At 45.7% G+C, this 23,706-nt stretch overlaps 1 protein-coding gene across 29 annotated transcripts in view; it reads right to left on the bottom strand.

The window, feature by feature from the left end:
* MAPK8IP3 (mitogen-activated protein kinase 8 interacting protein 3) overlaps positions 1–23,706 on the bottom strand; it is a 157,674-nt gene that overhangs the window by 106,704 nt on the left and 27,264 nt on the right. For all 29 annotated transcript variants that reach the window (XM_074965792.1, XM_074965804.1, XM_074965803.1 and 26 more), the window contains exons 2-4: positions 6,474–6,594; positions 4,518–4,588; positions 3,935–4,026 (exon numbers count right to left, since the gene is read on the bottom strand). In XM_074965792.1, the coding sequence (XP_074821893.1) occupies positions 3,935–4,026; positions 4,518–4,588; positions 6,474–6,594 (284 nt within the window). The remainder of the gene's footprint in view (positions 1–3,934; positions 4,027–4,517; positions 4,589–6,473; positions 6,595–23,706) is intronic.

Genomic DNA, 23,706 nt, shown 5'->3' with positions numbered 1-23,706 from the left:
GTGTTTGTATATTCTGTAAGCACCTTTGGTAGCCTTACAAATTAGAATATAAAAATCATACTAAATAATCCCTCATGGGGGAAGAATCTTTCCCTAAAGTGCCAGGGTCTTCTAGCTACACATTATTCCTGCAGTCAAATCCTAGCCAATACACCAGGAGTGGCTGCAGTTATTAAGTGAGGTAGATGAAATTGTAACAAGACATTATTTTGAAAGGATGGAATCTGTATCATCTGTTCTGCCAAAAGAAATCTGATGAGGTTCAACAAGGACAAGTGCAGAGTCCTGCACTTAGGACGGAAGAATCCCATGCACCGCTACAGACTAGGGACTGAATGGCTAGGCAGCAGTTCTGCAGAAAAGGACCTAGGGGTTACAGTGGACGAGAAGCTGGATATGAGTCAGTGTGCCCTTGTTGCCAAGAAGGCTAACGGCATTTTGGGCTGTATAAGTAGGGGCATTGCCAGTAGTTTGAGGAACGTGATCATTCCCCTCTATTTGACATTGGTGAGGCCTCATCTGGAGTACTGTGTCCAGTTTTGGGCCCCACACTACAAGAAAGATGTGGAAAAATTGGAAAGAATCCAGCGGAGGGCAACAAACATGATTAGGGGACTGGAACACATGACTTATGAGGAGAGACTGAGGGAACTGGGATTGTTTAGTCTGAGGAAGAGAAGAATGAGGGGGAGGGGGGGATCTGATAGCTGCTTTCAACTACCTGAAAGGGGGTTCCAAAGAGGATGGATCTAGACTGTTCTCAGTGGTAGCAGATAACAGAACAAGGAGTAATGGTCTCAAGTTGCAGTGAGGGCGGTTTAGGTTGGATATTAGGAAAAACTTTTTCACTAGGAGGATGGTGAAGAACTGGAATGCGTTACCTAGGGAGGTGGTGGAATCCCCTTCATTGGAGGTTTTTAAGATCAGGCTGGACAAAGCCCTGGCTGGGATGATTTAGTTGGGGATTGGTCCTGCTTTGAGCAGGGGGTTGGACTAGATGACCTCCTGAGGCCCCTTCCAACCCAGATACTCTATGATTCTGCCTCAAGCTAGAGTGGGAAACTGGCACTAATTGTTGTTTCAAATATAAATGTTTCATACTGGAAGCTCATATCCATGGAAGACTAAAATAAGTTTGAAAGATCAATTGTATAGACCTTGAATCCTTGGGATTTCAGTACAAAACCCAAGAGAGGAACTGGTTCAGAAACCACTCAGCCTAATTCCCTACCATCTGGAAGAGATGAGTCAGAAATGCATGGAAAAGCTGAGAGAGGCTGTGGGAGAAACCATGTGCATGCTGTAGGAGTCAGCCTGCCTCAAGCACTGAAAGCCTGAAGGAGAGGGGAAAACTCTAACGCTGATATCTTTGCCCCTTCCATGTAGTTAAACCCTCTGGACTATGAAAATTCATTTAGGCTGAGCTGCCCTTCGTAGGACATAAATAAGATGGAAGGTTGCAGTCATGACACACCTCAGACCATGTTGCATCACATTTGCACATAACTCCACCAGCTCCAAATCCAGGAAATATAAATAGCAGAATGATATAAGTGCATGTCAGCATGGATATTCTCCTTCCTGTAGCACATTTCACCTCTTTCAGGCAGGAGGGAAATTACAGTAGGATTGAAAAGGCTTTGTCCAGCCCCGGAACAGTTTCAAGTAATTGTTTTCTTGTTATTAAGTGAGTCCTTTTCTTTCAGCATCCTCACTTCCTTCCTGCATTGGGGTTGTGCTGTATATTCTGTGCACTGTAATGGTGCTGTACTACCAATTGCATTTGCTACAATAAATCCATGTTAACAGTACATATCCAATCCCAGCATGCACTGTCATGCCATCAGTGTAGAACTGGGAACTGGTGCTAGGTGCCACGCAGCGCATTCCTTCACAGCCTTGGAACGTTTCTTGCCTTCTGCTTGTGCCATGCAGTTTTGGCAGAAAACAAATTGTTAGATAGAAAAGGAATGCCAAAGCTGCAGGAGAGCTGGCAAGAATCCTGGCATATTTACAGAAGATCCTGACGACAGATGCCCGACAGCTGCTCTCCACACCATGCCTCCTTCAGAGGGTCTCTCACTCTCATTTACAATGTGGAGTTGACACTTAGGCTGTACTCAGACTGCCAGTTTTAAATTAGTTCGAAGTCCAGTAAAGGAAGCCATAACAGACACAGGGTGTTTAAATCCCTTATGCCAGGAGCTGGGATTTTTCTCCCACTTAGCACAATGCACAACAATCTACATCAGGCATTTCTAGCCAACTAGCACTCTGGCATCAATGGGTATATCTACACAGCCCACAGCAGCAAGCTTTCAAGCCCAGGTCAATGGACTTGCATTACTGTGCTAAAAATAGCCTCGTAGACATTGTGGCTCAAGCTGGAGCTCGGGCTCTGAAGCCTAGGACAGGAGTGGACTTCAGAGCCTGATCTGCAAAGTCTATACAGCTATTTTTAGTGCGTTAGCGTGAGCCTAAGTCTGTCGACCCAGCGTTGGAGACTTGCTGCCACTTGCTGTGCCCGTACATCAGTTTACAAGGCTCTAAAATATCCAAAAGGGAACCCATCCATAATTCCAGAATATTTTCCCTCTGTCTCATTTACCGCTTTGTTCTCCTCATCCTTCATCATCCCTATCAGACTACATTACTCCTCTATTAAACTCTCTCATTGATTCCTGCTTGCCCATTATTTCTTGTCCAGTTCACCTTCTTTGCTTTGCCAACAATGCCAGCATTGCTTACTCTCTAGTTTCCTTCTCTCATTCCCAACATCTCCATGCCTTCTTTCCTGTCCTCTCTATGCACAGTCCAATCTGCCAGCCCCAATGTGTTAGGGCCCCACTCTTGCCTCAGTCAAATCCCTCCCCTGAAGACTTCTTTCCTGAGACTCACAAACATTAACCCACACCAGATGCCTTCTATAGGAGAGAAGGAAATGCTTACTCAGCTAGCAACTCCCTCTAGGTCTCCCAGTGTATCTTGTTTTAGGTATGTCTACTATTTAGATTATAAACTCTTCAGGGAATGTCTTTACAATGCTAAGTGTATTGTTGGCATATAATGATTAATAAAAAATAGTTTGACATTAGTTTAAAGTCACAAAGAGAATACTTTTCTCTTCACCAAGTTACTGGATAGTCTGTGATCAACTTGAGTGGATTTGGGTTATGTCCCTCAAGCAGTACTGGGTAATCTATTACTTCACTAAATCATATTCTTTAGGAACTCACTTTCTTCATTCCTCACTCCGAAGGCAGTATTACTGGAGTGTAAGATCAGCACAGAGAATCCATTTGATGCTCCTCTAACTGGTATAAATCATGAGTTATTGCATTAAAGTCCGTGTAATTATACTACTTTAAAACTAGTGTGAGAAGAGAATAAGGACCAATAATTCCACACTGCTGGCTTCTGACTCTCACTGCTTTGGATGTGGGAAGATGAACAAAAAAACCTCACTATCTTGGGTTCATCAAAACCTTGGGCAAAAAAAAGAAGTCCATATGGGATGGTCTTTTTACAGAAATCTTTTTTTGGGGGGACAGCAGGGGGAGGGGGAGGGGGATGAAACAGAGGAAATCAGATTGTGACAATGTACTCCTGAACTGGTAAGGCAAGTTTCTCATGTCCTCCATGACTCTTTTTTTCTGTGGACCATCCTATGTGCAGATTTTGCACTTGTCATCTAAATATAAAAGGGTAATTTATCAAAAGCCCACACAAGAGCTAGGATTGCAAATAAACAGAATATGTACAAGTACTTTTGTGCCTACACTGAAGACTTGCCTAGAACAAAATAGCAAGGTTCAACTACAGTCCATTCCCAGTGATCTAGCAGGGGAGATTTTGGTTGCTCTCTCACACACACATGCACACAGTCCATAAGCCCCTGAATGGCATATATTGCAGTGGAAGGATATGGCCCTACCTCCTCCCAGGTAGACCGCCCTCAGTTTGACTATTTCCCCCAACCTGCTGCATCTTGGACCGTTCAATGTGTTCCACATAGGTCTGGATCATCTGTGAAGAGGGAAAAACCCATGAGCCACACAGCGGTGAAAAGGAGACACAGGTTCCTCTTCTGTTTAATCTTCCTCCAGCACCCATTTCTCTCTCTCCCCACCCCCTTTTTTTTGCATAACTATATCTGTCATTGCTATTCTTTAAGCTGATGACACAATGAATGAGCAGTAAGTCTGGGTCTAATATGAAAGTGAGTGGGGCCAAATAAATACCAAACCTCAAGCCCAGTACAATGGCAGAAGGTATGTGACAAAACATATGCAGAAAAACAATGAAAAAAAGCTTCTTGGAAACTAGACAGCAGTGGTAGCCTCTTGAAGCTTAGAGGAAATGGGATAACAGAGCATTTCACCTCATGGGGGCAGGAGGGGGCTTAGCAGCTACAGACACCTCTTGTTTTTAATCATTCAAATAGTCTTTTCTAAAATATGTTTGTAGACCCACATGTAGAATAAGAGAATGATACTTACTTAGAGATGATAACCTACCTCTGTGTGGCGTTGGTGCAAGGCATTGTACTCTTTCTTCATTTCTGATTCACGTTCCTCCAGCCGTGAAACTGGAAAAAGAAAGTATTCCACCCATCAGAGAGCATTTGTGTTAGACCCCAAAAGGAACACCAGATAATTCTCAAGGAAGTATCTTATATTACAGAAAATAGGTAAATATGAGTTCATTCCTGTTACAAAATGAAAAACACAATAATGTCTGTATGGCATGTGGTATTACTCCCGAACTCATTTCACAGGTATCAAAATGCCCTCAAGGTGAACATACAAAGTGATGCAATACTAATTTTAGAAGTGGGTCTGTCAGGGCCCAGCCCAGCACCTACCAGTAGACAAATGAGCAAACAAAGGCCAATCCAAGTTAAGCATTAGTTCTATCCTTTGTATGTGAGCTGCTAGAGGATCCAAAGCTTCTGAAGGCTGTGTCCTCAACCCCCAGTGCAAGGATCACACAGCTCTTTTATGACTCTTCTGACTACCTGAGGAGCAGTTGTGTTGGACATTATTGCTGAATTCTGGAGGAAGCCTTGTCCAGCCCACCACAACTGCGCACATTAGGGAAAGGAGAACAAAAACAAAAAATGGAGGTGGAATATTTGGTGCATGAGAAAAGGCATGGAGAACCCATTCAGGGACAAGAGGGAAATAAGTGGTATGCTCTATATTAAACACATTACAGCTGGCTGTGTCCAACTGCAAAGGGCCAGAGCTGATTAGTGAATACCATCACATGTCGTTTGGGGCCCACGATGCGTTATTGGAGAAAAAGAGTTGTTTTGTTTTTTTAAAAGTTGATCCAGCCAGAAAGTATTTACAGTGGAAACTAACTTAAAGCTCCAACTCAACTGTTGTTAACTACAATACTGGGATTTGCCACTTAAAGCTCCTTTGGACTTTCTACCAAGTAGATGCAATCACAGTTGACAAAGAGAGTTCCATATTCCTGCCTCCAAAACAAAATAGGATGTATATTCAGTACATGCTCCTCTACACCCACTTTTCAATAATATGATCTAAGATCATGGCATCAGAAGTCCTTTCTAATGCAATAAAATGTTTGATAGCAAAGAAGGGTTTTAAATGTCCTGTTTATTGGGAAAAAGAAATTCACTACCACACACCATCTAGGAAATGTATTAGAAGTTAGGTTGGGCACATACCTGAAATATCCCCCACACAATTCTTTGCATTTTAAGAGGGATGTCATAAATATAAAGGGAAGGGTAAACCCCTTTAAAATCCCTCCTGGCCAGAGGAAAAAATCCTCTCACCTGTAAAGGGTTAAGAAGCTAAAGGTAACCTCGCTGGCACCTGACCAAAATGACCAATGAGGAGACAAGATACTTTCAAAAGCTGGGAGGAGGGAGAAAAACAAAGGGTCTGTGTCTGTCTGTATGATGCTTTTGCCAGGGACAGAACAGGAATGGAGTCTTAGAACTTAGTAAGTAATCTAGCTAGGTATGTGTTAGATTATGATTTCTTTAAATGGCTGAGAAAATAGCTGTGCTGAATAGAATGAATATTCCTGTCTGTGTGTACAATAGTACTTCATGTAATATACAAATTTGTTTAAAACAGCTAGTACTTGCTCCAGTATGAAGCTGTGGGATTCCAAGGGCTGCTGTAGACAGTAAGATAATTGATATACAGAACAGGCATGAAACAAAGTTTTTGAAGCTCCATAATGTCCCCAAAGGCTGCAGTTGGCCATATTTTCTTATAATACTAAATGCAATGGAAACAATAAAGCTACTATCAACTTAAATGTTGAACATATTTCTCCCCTTAGGCTCCTCAAAAGTTGGCACTGGAGTTATGAATGTCAAACTTCCAGGCTTTGAATAAGATGCATGAAACAAAGAAACTTCAAAGCAATACCCTAGCTTCCAAGGAAGCCCAACCATACAAGCATGTTTGTTGCATTACTGTACTTACTCTGGTCTGCATAGTTTTTGGCCTTCAGCTCCAGCTGCCGGGTCTGAAATTCAAGATGCTCAACCTGGATTTGCAGGTCTTTCTTCTCCTGTTCCAGTGCATCTTCAAACTCTATAAACTTCTGTACAGGCAAAGAAACAAAGAAGGAGACCAGGATGAGAAACAAACACACAGTGCACTGTTTCCCATTTTGCCTCCCTTTCTGTCCCCAACAAAAATAGGAAACCGAGAGAGAATGTAAGTAACAAAAACAGGAGGTTATGTTTTAAGAGTCAGTATTGCAGATTACAGTATTTCAACCAGGTAAAGAGGACATGGATAGGTATAAACTGTTCAGGAAGGACAGGCGGGGATGAAAAGGTGCAGGAGTTGCACTGTATGTAAGAGAGCGGTATGATTGCTCAGAGGTCCAGGGTGAAACTAGAGAAAAACCTGCTGAGAGTCTTTGGGTTAAGTTTAGAGGCAACAACAACAAGGGTGAGGTCATGGTGGGCATCTGCTCTAGACCACCAGACCAGGAGGATGAGGTAGATGACGCGTTCTTTGGACAATTAACAGAAGTTTCCAGATCACAGGCCCTGGCTCTCATGGGGGACTTCAATCACCCTGACATCTGCTGGGAGAGCAACACAGCAGTGCACAGACAATCCAGGAAGTTTTTGGAGAGTGCTGGGGACAACTTCCTGGCAGAAGTGCTGGGGGAACCAACTAGGTAGGGGCCGTGCTCCTCTTGACCTGCTGCTCACAAACAGGGAAGAATTGGTAGGGGAAGTAGAAGTGGGTGGCAATCCTGGGCAGCAGAGACCATGAGATGGTCAAGTTCAAGCTCCTGACAAAAGGAAGAAAGGAGAGCCGCAGAACATGAACCCTGGACTTCAGAAAAGCAGACTCTGACTCCCTGAGGGAACTGATGGGCAGGATCTGGGAGGCTAATAGGAGGGGGAAAGGAGTTCAGGAGAGCTGGCTGTATTTTAAAGAAGCCTTATTGAGAGCGCAAAAACAAACCATCCCGATGTGCAGAAAGAATAGCAAATATGGCAGGTGACCAGCTTGGCTTAACAGTGAAATCTTCGAGGAGCTTAAACTCAGAAAGGAAGCTCACAAGAAGTGGAAATTTGGACAGATGACTAGGGAAGAGTATAAAAATATTGCTCGAGCATGCAGGGATATAATCAGGAAGGCGAAAGCACAATTGGAGTTGCAGCTACCAAGGGAACTGAAGGGTAACAAAAAGGGTTTCTACAGGTATGTTAGTAACAAGAAGGTGGTCAGGGAAAGTGGGGACCCTTACTGAATGGGGGAGGCAACCTAGTGACAGATGATATGAAAAAGCTGAAGTACTCAATGCTTTTTTTGCCTTGGTCTTCATAGACAAGGTCAGCTCCCAGACTGCTGCACTGGGCAGCACAGTATGGGGAAGAGGTGAGCAGCCCTCAGTGGTGAAAGAACAGGTTAAGGACTATTTAGAAAAGCTGGACATGCACAAGTCCATGGGTCCAGATCTAATGCATCCAAGGGTGCTGAGGGATTTGGCTGATGTGATTGCAGAGCCATTGGCCAGTATCTTTGAAAACTTGTGGCGATCGGGGGAGGTCCCGGATGACTGGAAAAAGGCAAACATAGTGCCCATCTTTAAAAAAGGGAAGAAGGAGAAGCCAGGGAACTACAGCCTCACCTCAGTCCCTGGAAAAATCATGGAGCAGGTCCTCAAGGAATCCTTTTTGAAGCACTTGGAGAGGAAGGTGATCAGGAACAGTCAACATGGATTCACGAAGGGCAAGTCATCCCTGACCAACCTGATTGCCTTCTATGATGAGATAACAGGCTCTGTGGATGTGGGGGAAGCCGTGGACATGATATATCTTGACTTTAGTAAAGCTTTTGATACGTTCTCTCACAGTATTCTTGCCAGCAAGTTAAAAAATTTTAGATTGGATGAATGGACTATAAGGTGGTGTGACAGGGTCAGGCCAGATGGCTATAGGAGAGTAATAGAAGGCAGGTATATTAGCCCCAGGATAAGTAGGTCCCTTTTCCCTGGGTAAGGTAACAGGGAAGGTTGCAGAACAATCAGGAACCTTCTGGAGACAATTAAGACAGGATGATTAGAACAGCTGCAGCCAATCAAGAAGCTGCTAGAATCAATTAAGGCAGGCTAATCAGGGCACCTGGGTTTTAAAAAGGAGTTCACTTCAGTTTGTGGTGTGCGTGTGAGGAGCTGGGAGCAAGAGGCACTAGGAGCGGAGAGTGAGAACGTGGACTGTTGGAGGACTGAGGTGTACAAGCATTATCAGACACCAGGAGGATGGTCCTATGGTGAGGATAAAGAAGGTGTTGGGAGGAGGCCATGGGGAAGTAGCCCAGGGAGTTGTAGCTGTCGCACAGCTGTTCCAGGAGGCACTCTAGACAGCTGCATTCCACAGGGCCCTGGGCTGGAACCCGGAGTAGAGGGCGGGCCCGGGTTCCCCCCAAATCCTCCCAACTCCTGGTCAGACACAGGAGGAGACAACCTGGACTGTGAATTCAGAAAAACGGCCAAGCTGAGGGCTGCCGTGAAGCTCCAAGACGAGCAAATCCGCCAATAAGCACAAGACCCACCAAAGTAGAGCAGGAACTTTGTCACAGTGGATAGAAAAGTTGGCTAGATCATCGGGCTCAACGGGTAGTGATCAATGGCTTGATGTCTAGCTGGCAGCCAGCAGTGGCCCAGGAGGATGATGGGATGGATTGTACCCTCGGCAAGTTTGCGGATGACACTAAGCTGGGGGGAGAGGTAGATATGCTGGAGGGTAGGGATAGTGTCCGGAGTGACCTAGACAAATTGGAGAATTGGGCCAAAAGAAATCTGATGAGGTTCAACAAGCACTAGTGCAGATTTCTGCACTTAGGATGGAAGAATCCCATGCACTGCTACAGGCTGGGGACTGACTGGCTAGGCAGCAGTTCTGCAGAAAAGGGCCTGGGGATTACAGTGGATGAGAAGCTGGATATTAGTCAACAGTGTGCCCTTGTTGCCAAGAAGGCTAACAGCATATTGGGCTGCATTAGTAGGAACACTGCCAGCAGACCGAGGGAAGTGATTATTCCCCTCTATTCTGCAGTGGCGATGCCACATCTGGAGTATTGTGTCCAGTTTGGGGCCCCCCACTGCAGAGAGGATGTGGTCAAACTGGAGAGAGTCCAGAGCAAAACAAAAATGACCAGGGGGCTGGAGCACATGACTTATGAGGAGAGGCTGAGGGAACTGGGATTGTTTAGTCTGCAGAAGAGAAGAGTGACAGAGGATTTGATAGCAGCCTTCAACTACCTGAATGGGGGTTCCAAAGAGGATGGAGCTCAGTTGTTCTCAGTGGTGGCAGATGACAGAACAAGGAGTAATGGTCTCAAGTTGCAGTGGGGGAGGTTTAGGTTGGATATTAGGAAACACTATTTCACAAGCACTGGAATGGGTTACCGAGGGAGGTGGTGGAATTTCCATCCTTAGAGGTTTTTAAGGCCTGGCTTGACAAAGCCCTGGCTGGGAAAATTTAGCTGGTGTTGGTCCTGCTTTGAGCAGGGGGTTGGACTAGATAACCTCCTGAGGTCTCTTCGAACCCTAATCTTCTATGATTCTATGACCTGTACCAGAAATGTCAGCTGCAAATAGGGAACAGTAATCTACAAACAGAGGTCCAAATGAAACACTGACATAAGCCTATGAAACTCCACTGACTTCAAAAGTATTGGTGCCTCCTTTTGCCATGCTGAATTTTGATTGTTGCTAATTTCCATTCTAGATAATAAATTCTGATCCCTGTGGTTGTACACTTACAATTACTTCTAAACGAGAGTAGACTTTGAATGAGGAGAGGATAATAAGGTGACTATAAATAAATATAGCCCTTAAGTTACAAAGAAATCCTCAGAGGTTTTACATCTTTGGTTTCCTGGGTTAAGTAAGAGCCTGCAGGGGTGATGTAGCAGCGATGGTCTGTAGTTGCCAAGGGGAATTGCTGGGTAAGATTTCTATGCAGACAGTGTGCCTCCCCCTGCCAGGAAGCACAAACCACAAACAGCTTCTTCTCCAAGCCTGATCTCCTTCTCTACCCCTCCTCATCCTTCTCCTGACTTGTGTGGGGAAACAGTAGTGAAGAACCCTGCAGCGACCGGGATCCCAAGGGTCCCACAGAAGCACCTGCCATAATACAGGAACAGGTGAAATGTACTTTGTTGTGGGCGGGATTGCGTGGGGAAAAAAAAACAGACTGCGGTAATTTGCTGGAAAACACTTTTTTTTAAAAAATAAATGTTTTAATACTTAAATTTAAGTGAGGGATAGAAAGAGATTTGATGTCTATTACAACAGGAGTTAAAGTATTTTTATGTGGTTTAAGCAAGATTTGTTTTATTCTTTTGATGGTAAAAACTGTCTGAATTATGTTTGTGTACATAAATGTGTTATATAATGTGTTATCTGACCTTTTTTTTTAATAGCATGGCTGAATCTCTCTCTGTTGCGGATATGCGGGATCTAAGGTTTTTGCAGGCGGGAACGGGATAAAAATGCAAGAAACAATGTGGGAGCGGGTACTGTAGGGCAGGATGGGAGCAGGATTTTAAAAAATGGTCCTGTGCAGGGCTCTATAGCAGTGGATGGTTAGCTCAGAGCAACAGCAACATCCAGAGGTGGAGGACTTCCTGATAAAGACTTCAAGAATGACTCCTTGAGGAAGAAGCAGCTGGAAGGACAGGTGAGGCAGGTGGGGAAGCTGAATGTGGAAAGGGAACAACTTCTGAACTTGCAGACAGGAACAGACAAAGCTAGGTAGGTAGGTAGCTCTTAAAGAGGGAGAAAGACTAGAGTTTACTCAGCTCCCATACCTCATCTTAGAAGTAACAACACTGTAGTGACAGTAGAAATAGCAGCGTAGCTTACTGAATAAAATGTAGAACTGAAAAAGATTCTTCTGATTGCATGTTCCCAAATACAAAATAAAATAATTAAAATACAGCAGAAAAATACCTTATTTCACGTTAAGAGTTCCGTTAAGTGCTCATTGTAAAATTACCACTGAGATACACATAAGGGTTTGAATGGAACAGACATTAAATTTAGCTCCAAATGCAGTGGACCCATGCTGGCACTAGCCCTAATTCTTGATACAACTCTATCCAGGTCTGCTTGTATGGATTGTTTCAACTGAACATTGGTCTCCGGAAAGGGACTAACACCTTCAAATCTCTTTGTATATGAGACCAAAGACAAAGTCCTATACCAAACACAGAGCCCGTCAGAATAGCTTTCCAGCCTCCAATTTGCTTTTGTCTGTTTTGAAAGGTGAGTCTGGAATGAGCTCTAATGGTCTGTTAAATTCCATTTCAGAATTCCAGACTCTGATTTGGAGTTGCAAAGCAAGAATTGGGGAGATGGCAGAGGTGGCTTTAAGACACCTGTGTGCTCCCCATTTTCTGGGGCAACTGGTGGCCAGCCTGGCCCCCAGTGTAAGACAAAGCAGCCTCAGGATGGGAAGCAGAGAACACAGCTGGAACATTGTGCTCTGACCATGACCTCTCCCTCCCTTCACCTACCCTGGGTCTGCCCACCAAACACTTCCTAACCTGGGAGCTAAGAGGAAGACCAGCACAGAGCCCTTACAACAACTCTACATGACCAGTGAGGCCCACTGCCCTGGAAGTATTCCCCACACTCTGTCTTCTCCTGCTCCTGCTCTTGACAGTCTGTATGCTGTTTCCCGATGTGTAGAAAAAATAGTAAATATGGCAGGCGACCAGCTTGGCTTAACAGTGAAATCCTTGCTGATCTTAAACACAAAAAAGAAGCTTACAAGAAGTGGAAGATTGGACAAATGACCAGGGAGGAGTATAAAAATATTGCTCAGGCATGCAGAAGCGAAATCAGCAAGGCCAAATAACACTTGGAGTTGCAGTTAGCAAGGGATGTTAAGAGTAACAAGAAGGGTTTCTTCAGGTATGTTAGCAACAAGAAGAAAGTCAAGGAAAGTGTGGGCCCCTTACTGAATGGGGGAGGCAACCTAGTGACAGAGGATGTGGAAAAAGCTAATGTACTCAATGCTTTTTTTTGCCTCTGTCTTCACGAACAAGGTCAGCTCCCACACTACTGCACTCGGCAGCCCAGCATGGGGAGGAGGTGACCAGTCCTCTGTGGAGAAAGAAGTGGTTCAGGATTATTTAGAGAAGCTGGACAAGCACAAGTCCATGGGGCCAGATGCGCTGCATCCGAGGGTGCTAAAGGAGTAGGCTGATGTGATTGCAGAGCCACTGGCCATTATCTTTGAAAACTCATGGCAATCGGGGGAGGTCCCGGACAACTGGAAAAAGGCTAATGTAGTGCCCATCTTTAAAAAAGACAAGAAGGAAGATCCTGGGAACTACAGGCCAGTCAGCCTCACCTCAGTCCCTGGAAAAATCATGGAGCAGGTCCTCAAGGAATCAATTCTGAAGCACTTAGAGGAGAGGAAAGTGATCAGGAACAGTCAGCATGGATTTACCAAGGGCAAGTTATGCCTGACTAACCTAACTGCCTTCTATGACAAGATAACTGGCTCTGTGGATGAGGGAAAAGCAGTGGATGTGTTATTCCTTGACTTTAGGAAAGCTTTTGACATGGTCTCCCACAGTATTCTTGCCAGCAAGTTAAAGAAGTATGGGCTGGACGAATGGACTATCAGGTGGATAGAAAGCTGGCTAGATTGTCGGGCTCAACGGGTAGTGATCAATGGCTCCATGTCTAGTTGGCAGCCGGTATCAAGCAGAGTGCCCCAAGAGTCAGTCCTGGGGCCAGTTTTGTTCAATATCTTCATTAACGATCTGGAGGATGGCGTGGATTGCACCCTCAGCAAGTTTGCAGATGACACTAAACTGGGTGGTAGATACGCTGGAAGGTAGGGAGAGGATACAGAGGGACCTAGACAAATTAGAGGAAATCTGATGAGGTTCAACAAGGACAAGTGCAGAGTCCTGCACTTAGGATGGAAGAATCCCGTGCACTGCTACAGACTAGGGACCGAGCAGCTAGGCAGCAGTTCTGCAGTAAAGAACCTAGGGGTTACAGTGGATGAAATGCTGGATATGAGTCAACAGTGTGCCTTTGTTGCCAAGAAGGCTAACGGCATTTTGGGCTGTATAAGTAGGAGCATTGCCAGCAGATAGAGGGACGTGATCATTCCCCTTTATTCAGCATTGGTAAGGCCTCATCTGGAGTACTGTGTCCAGTTTTGGGCCCCACACTTCAAGAAGGATGTGGAAAAACTGGAAAGAGTCCAGCAGAGGGCAACAAAAATGATTAGGGGACTGGAACACATGACTTATGAGGAGAGGCTGAGGGAACTGGGATTGTTTAGTCTGTGGAAGAGAAGAAAGCTGCTTTCAACTACCTGAAAGGGGGTTCCAAAGAGGATGGATCTAGACTGTTCTCAGTGGTACCAGATGACAGAACGAGTAATGTTTTCAAGTTGCAGTGGGGGAGGTTTAGGTTGGATATTAGGAAACACTATTTCACTAGGAGGGTGGTGAAGCACTGGAATAGGTTACCTAGGGAGGTGGTGGAATCTCCTTCCTTTGAGGGTTTTTAAGGTCAGGCTTGACAAAGCCCTGGCTGGGATGATTTAGTTGGGGATTGGCCCTGCTTTGAGCAGGGGGTTCTGCTAGATGACCTCCTGAGGTCCCTTCCAACCCTGATATGCTATGATTCTATGGTTCTTTTCTATTCCACTTCCTCTGCACGCTGGCATAAACAACATTGCACCTATAGGTGGCAAACACTGACAATTTAAAATAGTGAGACAAGGTGGGTGAGGTAATATCTTTTATTGGACCAGCTTCTGTTGGTGACAGAAACAAGCTTTCCAGTTTACATGGAGCTCTTCTTCAGGCCTGGGAAAGATACTGAGAGTGTTACAGCTAAATACAAGGGGGGACAGACTGTTTAGCACGAGTGGCTACATGTATTTCAAGGGACCTTTCAAGGTAATGTGGCCCGTTTATACCCCTCCAATCATAGAGATGAATGGAAGGAAGGTGGGCAGGAGGGGTTGTTAGTGGGTTACAGCTTGTTGCAATAAGCCATAAATCCAGTGTCGCTATTCAGACCATGATTTTTAGTGACTAGCAAAGTTATGTATTTAAGTTCCCAGGCTTTTCTTTTGAAAGTGATGTGCAGATTTCCTTTGAGGATATGGATGGATAACGATCACTCTGTCTCTGACCCTTGTGAAAAGTGTTCACCCACCGGTGATGTGGTATTTTTGTCTTTTATCATTGTCTTGTGTCTCTAATATCCTGGGACTGACATGGCTACAACACTGCACACAACTTCAAATAGTGTCATGCCCCTACAGAATAGACCATGAATGTTCTAGTCTACATAATAAAATAACTGATCCATCTTCTCTAGGCCTCCATGCAGAATGGCATGCCTTTTCTTTTTAGTTCAGCAGACTCACTGAACTCACATCATCATTCCAACAGTGATAAGTGGTAACCAGGCCTATTGTCAAGAATCTCCAGGGAACTCCAGGAAATTAATGTTCAGTTGCACTACACTTGTTTGAGGGTGGTTTTTTTTTTTAAATATACGGCTATATAGACACTATTCTGTAGAGTCTACTTCCCCTGCAATGTGCTCTGTAAGAGTCCCTTGCGCATTTTCTGTTACTTTTAGTGGGCTCAGCAACAACATTGTAACCATCATGATGTCTGTGAACTGGATCGTCTCTCTATAAATCACATCATTTCTCATGCTAGACAAGTGGTTCCCAAACTTTTTCGGCATCACGCCCCCTTTTTAATTTTCGAGAAACCCTCACACCCCCCACCTCTCCTTTACCATCATCCAACCCCCCTGCTCCTTGTCCCCACCCTCCCGGGACCCCACTCCGCATCCAACCCCCCTGCTCCCTGTCTCCTGATCGCCCCCCAGAACCTCCGCCCCATCCAACCGCTCCTTGTCCCCTGATTGTCCACCCCCGGACCTCCTGCCCCATCCAACCGCTCCTTGTCCCCTGATTGTCCACCCCCGGACCTCCTGCCCCTTATCCAACCCCCACCCCCTTACCAGGCCGCTCAGAGCAGCAGGACAGGCTTATTGGAAAGCCTGGGAGGTGGGCAGGGGCAAGCCATGCTGCCTGCCACGTAGCTATGGGGGAGGGTGGACAGGACGGGAGGGGCCGGGGAGGCTAGTCCCCGGCCAGGAGCTGAAGGGCCAGGCAGCCTCGCACCCCCCTTGGAATTTCTTCACAGCCCCCCAGGGGAGTGCACCCCCCCAGTTTGAGAACCAATGTGCTAGACCATCCCTGTAATTGCCTCGTTAATTAGACATATAAAAAGTGACTTGTTACAAACTGAACTTTACATAGAATCTCTTAGCCACATCTAGTTTTTTCCTGCACTCAGTGACCTGCTAAAGAGTTTTTTAAAATTGGGCTTGTCCCTCCCCCCCCCCCAACCACCCTCCTTAACTTTGTGATACACAAAGGAGCTTGAGAAGTTTTGGACTGATTGTTTTTTTAAAAGTTCTGTTTGTTTGTTTGGGCTGCTGTTATTAGGTCTGTTTTGTTTTTGTTTTTTCCCTTCCATGATGGGTTTTCTACTTTAGAAACATTAGGAATGCAAACGTTGCTGTCCCTGGTTTTCCTGGAGGACTTTCTGGGTGTCTCAGAGGATGTATGGTGGGCTCTGAATTTTTAACAAAGGCTTCTTTTCTCCAAAATGTCAATTAGACAAAATTAAATAGTTTAAAACAAAAACAAACAAGAAACAAAGTTTTAGACAGTCTGACTAAATCCCCTCCTCCTCTCACTTGCTCAACTGTCAATTGCTTGACTGTTGAGATGTCCTCATTTTACTAGCTCTCCCGCCATCAGAGAGTCTCCCAAAACTCGACAGGACCTACATTTTTAATGTTAAAAAACCATCAAAGAGATTTTTTAAAAAGTATTTCAGAGCCTTCTGGGTCCTCTACAAGGAAGCAATAGAGGACACAACACCAATGTTATTCCCATTTTGCAGGTCACTTTTAATAGGATTAATTGGCTTATTCCCAATGTTTTGGTTTAATTCAAGGAGAATGATTAAAATGCTAATTCTTTTCAAATATTTAATGAAAGGCTGGCACTTGGCTATGTCACTTTATTCAGACATGTGCATTTTGCAATCTCTGAGCAATCACAGAAACAAGAAACTGGCAACTCACCGTTTATATTTTTCTTTGTACACTAAGTACTTAACAGCTTCCTGCTGTATTTAGGAATGAAACAATAGAGACAACTCAATTTAAGATTAAGATTGTATTTAATACCCATAGGGGATGAAAGCATCATATACATGCCTTACGCAAAGTTTGCACTCTGTCCTGCTACAGGTTACTGGTGGCAGAATTTGGCCCACTCAGTCTCTGAAAGGCTGCTTTTTCTGCCAGACTCTGAAATAGCTTTTTTGATGATGATACTCTAGAGCAGAGGTGGGCAAACTACAGCCCACGGGCCACATCCAGCCCGCGGGACCCTCCTGCCCAGCCCCTGAGCTCCTGGCCTGGGAGGCTAGTCCAGCCCCTCCCCTGCTGTTCCCCCTCCCCTGCAGCCTCAGCTCACTTCGCCGCTGGCGCAGTGCTCCGGGCAGCAGTGCAGCTGCAGAGCCGTAGCCTGACCCAGTGCTCTGTACTGCACGGTGGCGTGGCTGGCTCCAGCCGCGTGGCGCAGCTGCCTGCCCTGGTGCTCTGGGCGGGACAGCTGTAGCATCGCCAGCCACTGGTGCTCCAGGCAGTGCGGTAAGGGGGCAGGGAGCGGGGCGGGGGTAGATAGAGGGCAGGGGAGTTCAGGCTGGTGGTCAGGAGGCAGGGGTGTGGATAGGTGTCGGGGCAGTCAAGGGACTGGGAGAAGGGGTGGTTTGATGGGGCAGGGATTCCAGGGGGGGCAGTCAGGAATGAGAGGAGGGGTTAGATGGGGCGGCGGGGGGCAGTCAGGGACGGGAGGTCTGGGGGTGGTCAGGGACAGGGAACAGGGCGGGGGGGGGATTAGTTCCGAGGGGAGGGGGGTTTGGATGGGGCAGGAGTCCCGGGGGGACCGTCAGGGGGTGAGAAGCAGAGGTGGGTCAGATAGGGGGTGGGGGACAGGCCATGCCTGGCTGTTTGGGGAGGCACAGCCTCCCCTACCCGCCCCTCCATACAATTTCAGAAACCCACTGTGGCCCTCAGGCCAAAAATGTTTGCCTGCCCCTGCTCCAGAGGCTACCTCACCTGAGGTCTCACTCTGTGCATCATGGAGTCTGAACGGCTGAGAGGGAGTAAGATCCCAGGTCCACAGAGAGAGGTTGAAAAACAGACAACTCAAGCAGGCTGGGGGAGGAGAGTATTTACAACTGTAGCCTTTCCCAGTAAAGAAAATTCCTTACTGTGGTTTCTGCTTACCAAGCACACCATCTTCTCCTGTAATGCTTCATGGTTCACGCGAGTTCTCTTTAGAGGTATCAAGCAGCAGCTTTTGATACAGAGCATTAATATCCATGACACACTCAGGATAAAAATCCCGTTGCTTATCAATACAGTCAGATCACAGAGTGCAACTAAGCAATGCCACCTGTTTGCCAAGAACAACCACTTCCAGCACCTGTGCTCCTCTCTGAACAACAGCCTCTTAAAAGGGGACACTGAAAAGAACATTAAATTATACAAATCAATAGGGGAACAGCAAAAGCTGGAAAAGTCCTACTGCAGGTAAGCTACCTACTGCTAACATTAACCCACGCAGATTTTTAGCAGAATACTGTCTTTTTTTTAATTATCCAAAGCCTTAGAAACAATTAACACAGTATTAAGACCATGCATTAAAAAAACAAAACAAGTATCACTCACTGAAATGGAGCCTTGAATATAAATATTCTAATCATTCAACATTTTCTATATTCAAGACACGTGATGAAATCCTGGCCCCAGTGAAGTCAATGGGAGTTTTGCCACTGACTTCAATAGGGCCAAGATTCCACCCTTGCAATGTGATTCTCTCTCTGTGGCTCCCTGCTGTGAATCCAGCCAAGCCAGACTCCCATAGGAGACTTTTACTGTATCTCTTCAGGGCACAGTGCTCTCAGTGAGTATCTGCAACAACACCAGGCAGCCTTTTCAAAACAAGGTAACAATGTATTAGTCACCTGGCATACAGAATCTGAAAGTCCTTAGGTTAGCAAAGAGAGGCAAAGGTTAAGCCATTGCCCCTCCTGGCCTGAACATTTCTGGCTCTGGCTCAGGCTCAGAGGTGCCATTTCAGATTTTGGTAGCGAGGGGCGACTTTAACCATGATTCCAGGGGCTACTTAGGCATCTGAAAACTCTAGGGTTTTTTGCAGATAACTTAGAAATTAGCTAATAGGAGCACTGTATCTAATTCCTATATAAAAAAAAAGAGGATTAAATAACTATTGGACCCACTCATCTCTAATACTAACATGTACTCACGTCTTGTGTCAAGTCACTTAAGGGACACTGGTTTGGTTTAAAATTTTAAGGTATAGTCTTTGTTACTAAGTCTTGAATACAAGAATTGAAACAATTGTAGAAAAATCTAGATTACTTTCTATCACTCTTTTACAGTTCATCAGGCTTGGAATAGATCCTTTAACTTTGGAAACATCCAACTAGGGCAAGGCCCCATGAGTTTACACTGTACCTGTTTGGGGCTCTGGGTGTGTTATCTCACTACAAGTAATAGACTAGAAACTAACCTTAAAACAGGAGTGAAACTGACACTTTCAAGTCACTTTCACAGTACTGCTAATCCCAAATCTCAAAAATCATGAATCAGGCTCACCAAAAATCATGAGATTGGCTTTAAAATCATCAGTTTGCCTTCTGCTTTTTAGAGCTGTTAGGGTGCACATTTTGAAGCTCTCCCGACAGCCACAAGGGCTAGAAACTTCATTTTTCTTTAAGAATGAAGGCTGAAATAATCACATATCCACTTGACCCCAGGAGCTGGGGCTTTAAGGAAAACAATTATCATGAAGCTCATGACAAAATCATGAGAGAGTTACCAACACTGCTTTTACTTTTGTTTAAAGGCTAGTTACTTTCCAGAAGGGTCTTAAACACTACAGTGATTGACTTGCAGTTCTCACAGGAGAATATTTAAATATTAAATATTTAAACCAAGAAAATTCTATTTTTTAACGTGGAGGGGGAAAAAAAACCCAGACTTCTGAGGTATATCAGGGCCACTGCACACAGAAAAGAAAAACAAACAGGCACAGGAGCTCTGGGCAGTGCTTCCTCTAGAAAGAAAGTTGAAGAGTCAAATCTTCTAGTCCTTAATCCAGTAAAACTTCTATTGCTATCTGTGCCTCCCCTCATAGATATTAACATGTACTTAGTAACTATACACTTCATACTTAAATATCTGAGCCATCTTATCCAGGGCTACACATTTTGTAGACATTGACTCAGGGACTACATTTTCTGGCATATTTTGAATAGTGCTGAGCACCACAGATGATGCCCAGTGAATAATACAAATCATAACAATAATCATCGACTTTATGGACTCTGTGGATGCAGTTTCTGTTCCTTGTTCTGGAATTGGCTTGGATACAGCTGAAACCCTAAGAATTTGAGGTATAAATATGTCTGATACTTATACGACGACACTTTCCGATTCCTTCCTTTCATCAGACTTAGAACAAAAAATGACAAAATGGTTTTCAGTTAAAATGTAAAACTGCACAGCAGTCATTGCTCTACAACCCAGCATGGGGCAGCACCTGCCACCCCTTAGGAGTTAAGTGATCTCCTCTCATCTGACTCATGGTCCCTGTTGAACAGGTTCTGGACCAGGCAAGGTCTCTGTGCAGCCAACCAGTATCGCTGGGGCCTTCATGACAGCGCTTTGTGCAGCTGTGGCACAGACGATGACGCACAGAGTCGATGAATGCCTGACGACGAGGTTCCGCGGTGGCCTAGAAGAACTGCATCACGCCACTGAAGATGCCATCGCTTGGCTAGACGACTATGCACATGCTAAATGAGTCAGACTCATTTTCCATCTTTCCTGACTTCTGTGCTACTTTTCATGCTGTCAACCATGACATCCATCCCAACTTCCTAGGACTGTTTGCTGGAGTCTCAGAGAACTGGCTGCCTTGGTTTTGTTCCTATCAATCAGAGGCCTCTTTTTTTTTTTTTTTTTCCCCAGCATGCAGCAGAGAGATAGGCTGGTCTGCTGGAAGGGGAGCTAGCCCTGAAAGACCTGGGTTCTACTCTCCACCCGCCACCCCTACCACGGACTTTCTGTATGACCTCAGGCCAGTGCCTTAGGGACAGAGTTTCAAAGGTTTTTAGGCATCCAAAGATGCAGCTAGGTATCTAGTGGGGTTTACAAAGCACCTAACCTTCTAGGTGTTTTTGAAATCCCACTAAGCGCCTAAATACCTTTGAAAATCTGGCCTTTAGTATCTCTGTACCTCAGTGCCCCATCTGTACAATGGGGAGAACAGTGCTGCTCTACCTCACCGAGGGGCTATGAAGAGAAATAGGTTAGACCCTGTGAGGCACTCAGATACTATGGTGATGGGGCCACATAAGTGCCACAGGTAGAATGGGAACTTCTCTATACCATTCTATAATTCTCTATTTCCCTGGTTTTGACCCCTTCTTTTCATCTACATCTCCAAATCTCCCCCTTTTCTGAATGTAACCTTGGCTCAGAGGGCTTGGCTGTATTTTTTTCTTTGGGCATGTCTATACTGGCAAAGTTACAGTACCGTCAGTTACAGCGCCACTCAGAGAGCACTGAAGGGAAACCACAGTTGTGTGTTCACACTGTCAGCTACCTGCGCAATAACGTGTTCACACTTGCAGCACTTGCAGTGGTATTCGGAGCAGTGCTCTCTGGGCAGCTATCCCACAGAGCACCTCTTTCTCTTCTGCCGCTAAGAGTTGTGGGAAGGTGGAGGGGGTCATAGGGCATCCTGGATCCTGTCCCAATGACCCATGATGCATTGGTTCGCATCCCAGCAATCCCTGTGCTTCCGTCCGCATTTGGCGCCATCTTTCAACGGTTTGTGTACTGCCTCTTCGGGCTGCAGGAATGGATCCTGAACTGTTGAACAGTATGCTGCTCACTCTAACACGTCAGGAGTGGCAGTGGAGTTATTCCTTAAACTACAAAGGCAAGAGGAGTGCGACACTGATCTCACCACACATAGTAGCTACGACACGAGATTGCTTGTGGCATTCACGGAGATGCTGAGCATAGTGGAACACCGCTTTTGGACTCAGGAAACAAGCACTGAGTGGTGGGATCACATCGTCATGCACATCTGGGATGACGAGCAGTGGCTGCAGACCTTTCGGATGAGGAAAGCCACATTCATGGGACTGTGTGATGAGTTCACCCCAGCCCTATAGCACAAGGACACAAGAATGAGAGCTGACCTGCCGTTGGAGAAGTGTGTGGTGATCGCACTGTGGAAGCTGGCTACTCCAGACTGCTACTGATCAGTCGCTAACCAGTTCGGAGTGGGAAAGTCGACCATTGGACTCGTGTTGACGGAAGTGTGCAGGGCCATTAATCGCATCCTGCTCTGAAAGACTGTGACTCTGGGCAATGTGTGTGACATTGTAGATAGCTTTGCACAAATGGGCTTCCCTAACTACGGAGGGGTGATAGATGGCATGCATATTCCAATTCTGGCACCAGACCACCTAGCCACTGAGTACATTAATTGCAAGGGGTATTTCTCAATCGTTCTCCAGGTGCTTGTGGTCTACCGTGGGCGTTTCACAGACCTTAACGCAGGCTGGTCCGGAAAGGTGCATGACGCACGCATCTTTCGGAACACTGGCCTGTTCAGGAAACTGCAAGCAGGGACTTCCTTCCTGGACCAGAAGATCACCATAGGGAAGTTGAAATGCCCATTGTGATCCTGGAAGACCCCACCTACCCCTTAATGCCATGGCTTACAAAGCCATACAAGGGGCAACTTGACAGCAGCAAGGAACGGTTCAACAACAGGCTGAGCAAGTGCAGAATGACTGTTGAATGTGCTTTTGGCCATTTAAAAGCCCGCTGGCACTGCCTCTATGGGAAGCTGGACCTGGCGGTTGATAATATTCCTATGCTTATAGCCGCATGCTGTACGCTCCATAATATTTGTGAAGGGAAGGGTGAAAGCTTCACTCAGGGCTGGACCGCAGAGGCTCAGCACCTGGAGGCTGAGTTTGAACAGCCAGAGACGAGGGCTATTAGAGGGGCACAGCACGGGGCCATAAGGATCAGAGATGCCTTGAGGCAGCACTCTGAAGCTGAAAGCCACTAATATTTGTTGCTATGCTCGGGATTGCAGTGCCTGTAATGCTAAGAGGTGATTGGTGTACATGATGCAATAAGGGGATTTAACGTAATTGTATGTTGCTTTGCAGTGCTCTTTTTGCTTTCAATTAGTAGAATAAAGATTGCTTTCAAACCAACACAATTCTTTTACTGAAAGACAACAACCGAAGGAGAGAGTCAAACAAACAAAAAAACATCAGGAGGGAGGGGGATGGGAGATGGGAAGGAGGGGTCCCAGAACGGCTAAAGATTTGTGTATGTCCATGGATCATATCCAACCTCTCCTTTGGAATACAATGCAGCAGGTACTGTACTTCAGCAAGGCCAAACTGCAGAGGGATGGGTGTTGAGTGCAGTGGGAGTCCACACTGCTGGACCGTGAGGGGAGAGGAGTGGAATGCTGCAGGTATAGACTGGAGCCAGAAGGTTGATCAGAGTGTGTTGGCGGTGTCTGCGGAGATCATGGGAAAGAGTTTTGCGACAGCGGCTGCAGGGGAGGGCAGGCACGGAGCTGCTTGGTTTGAAGAGCTAGTATTACCTGCAGCGTGTCTGTTTGGCACTCCATAACCTTTAAAAGCCACTCTGTTGCTTCATTCTGGCATGCTGTGTTCTCCTTTTGGTCTCTCTTCTCGCTGTCCCGCCACTCCTTCAATTCCTGTTTCTCGGTGGCAGAGTGCATCATAACATCACGCAGATAGTCCTCCTTAGTTCTTCTTGGCCGCTTTCTAATTCTGTGCGGCCGTTCAGCTGCCGATAACAAAGAGGGAGGCTGGGCTCCCAAGGTCATCTCTGTGAAGTTTAAATGCAACATTTTACAGAAGCAGTATTGTTTGCAACACAGACAACACTGATTCAGTGATTTAAAACACAGTCAGTATTCACACACCTGTCACTAGCTTG

This window comes from Natator depressus, chromosome 10, assembly GCF_965152275.1.
Source record: "Natator depressus isolate rNatDep1 chromosome 10, rNatDep2.hap1, whole genome shotgun sequence".
Lineage (NCBI taxonomy): Eukaryota > Metazoa > Chordata > Testudines > Cheloniidae > Natator > Natator depressus.
Note: the sequence above shows the minus strand (reverse complement) of the source record. Positions and strands in the feature narration are given on the sequence as shown.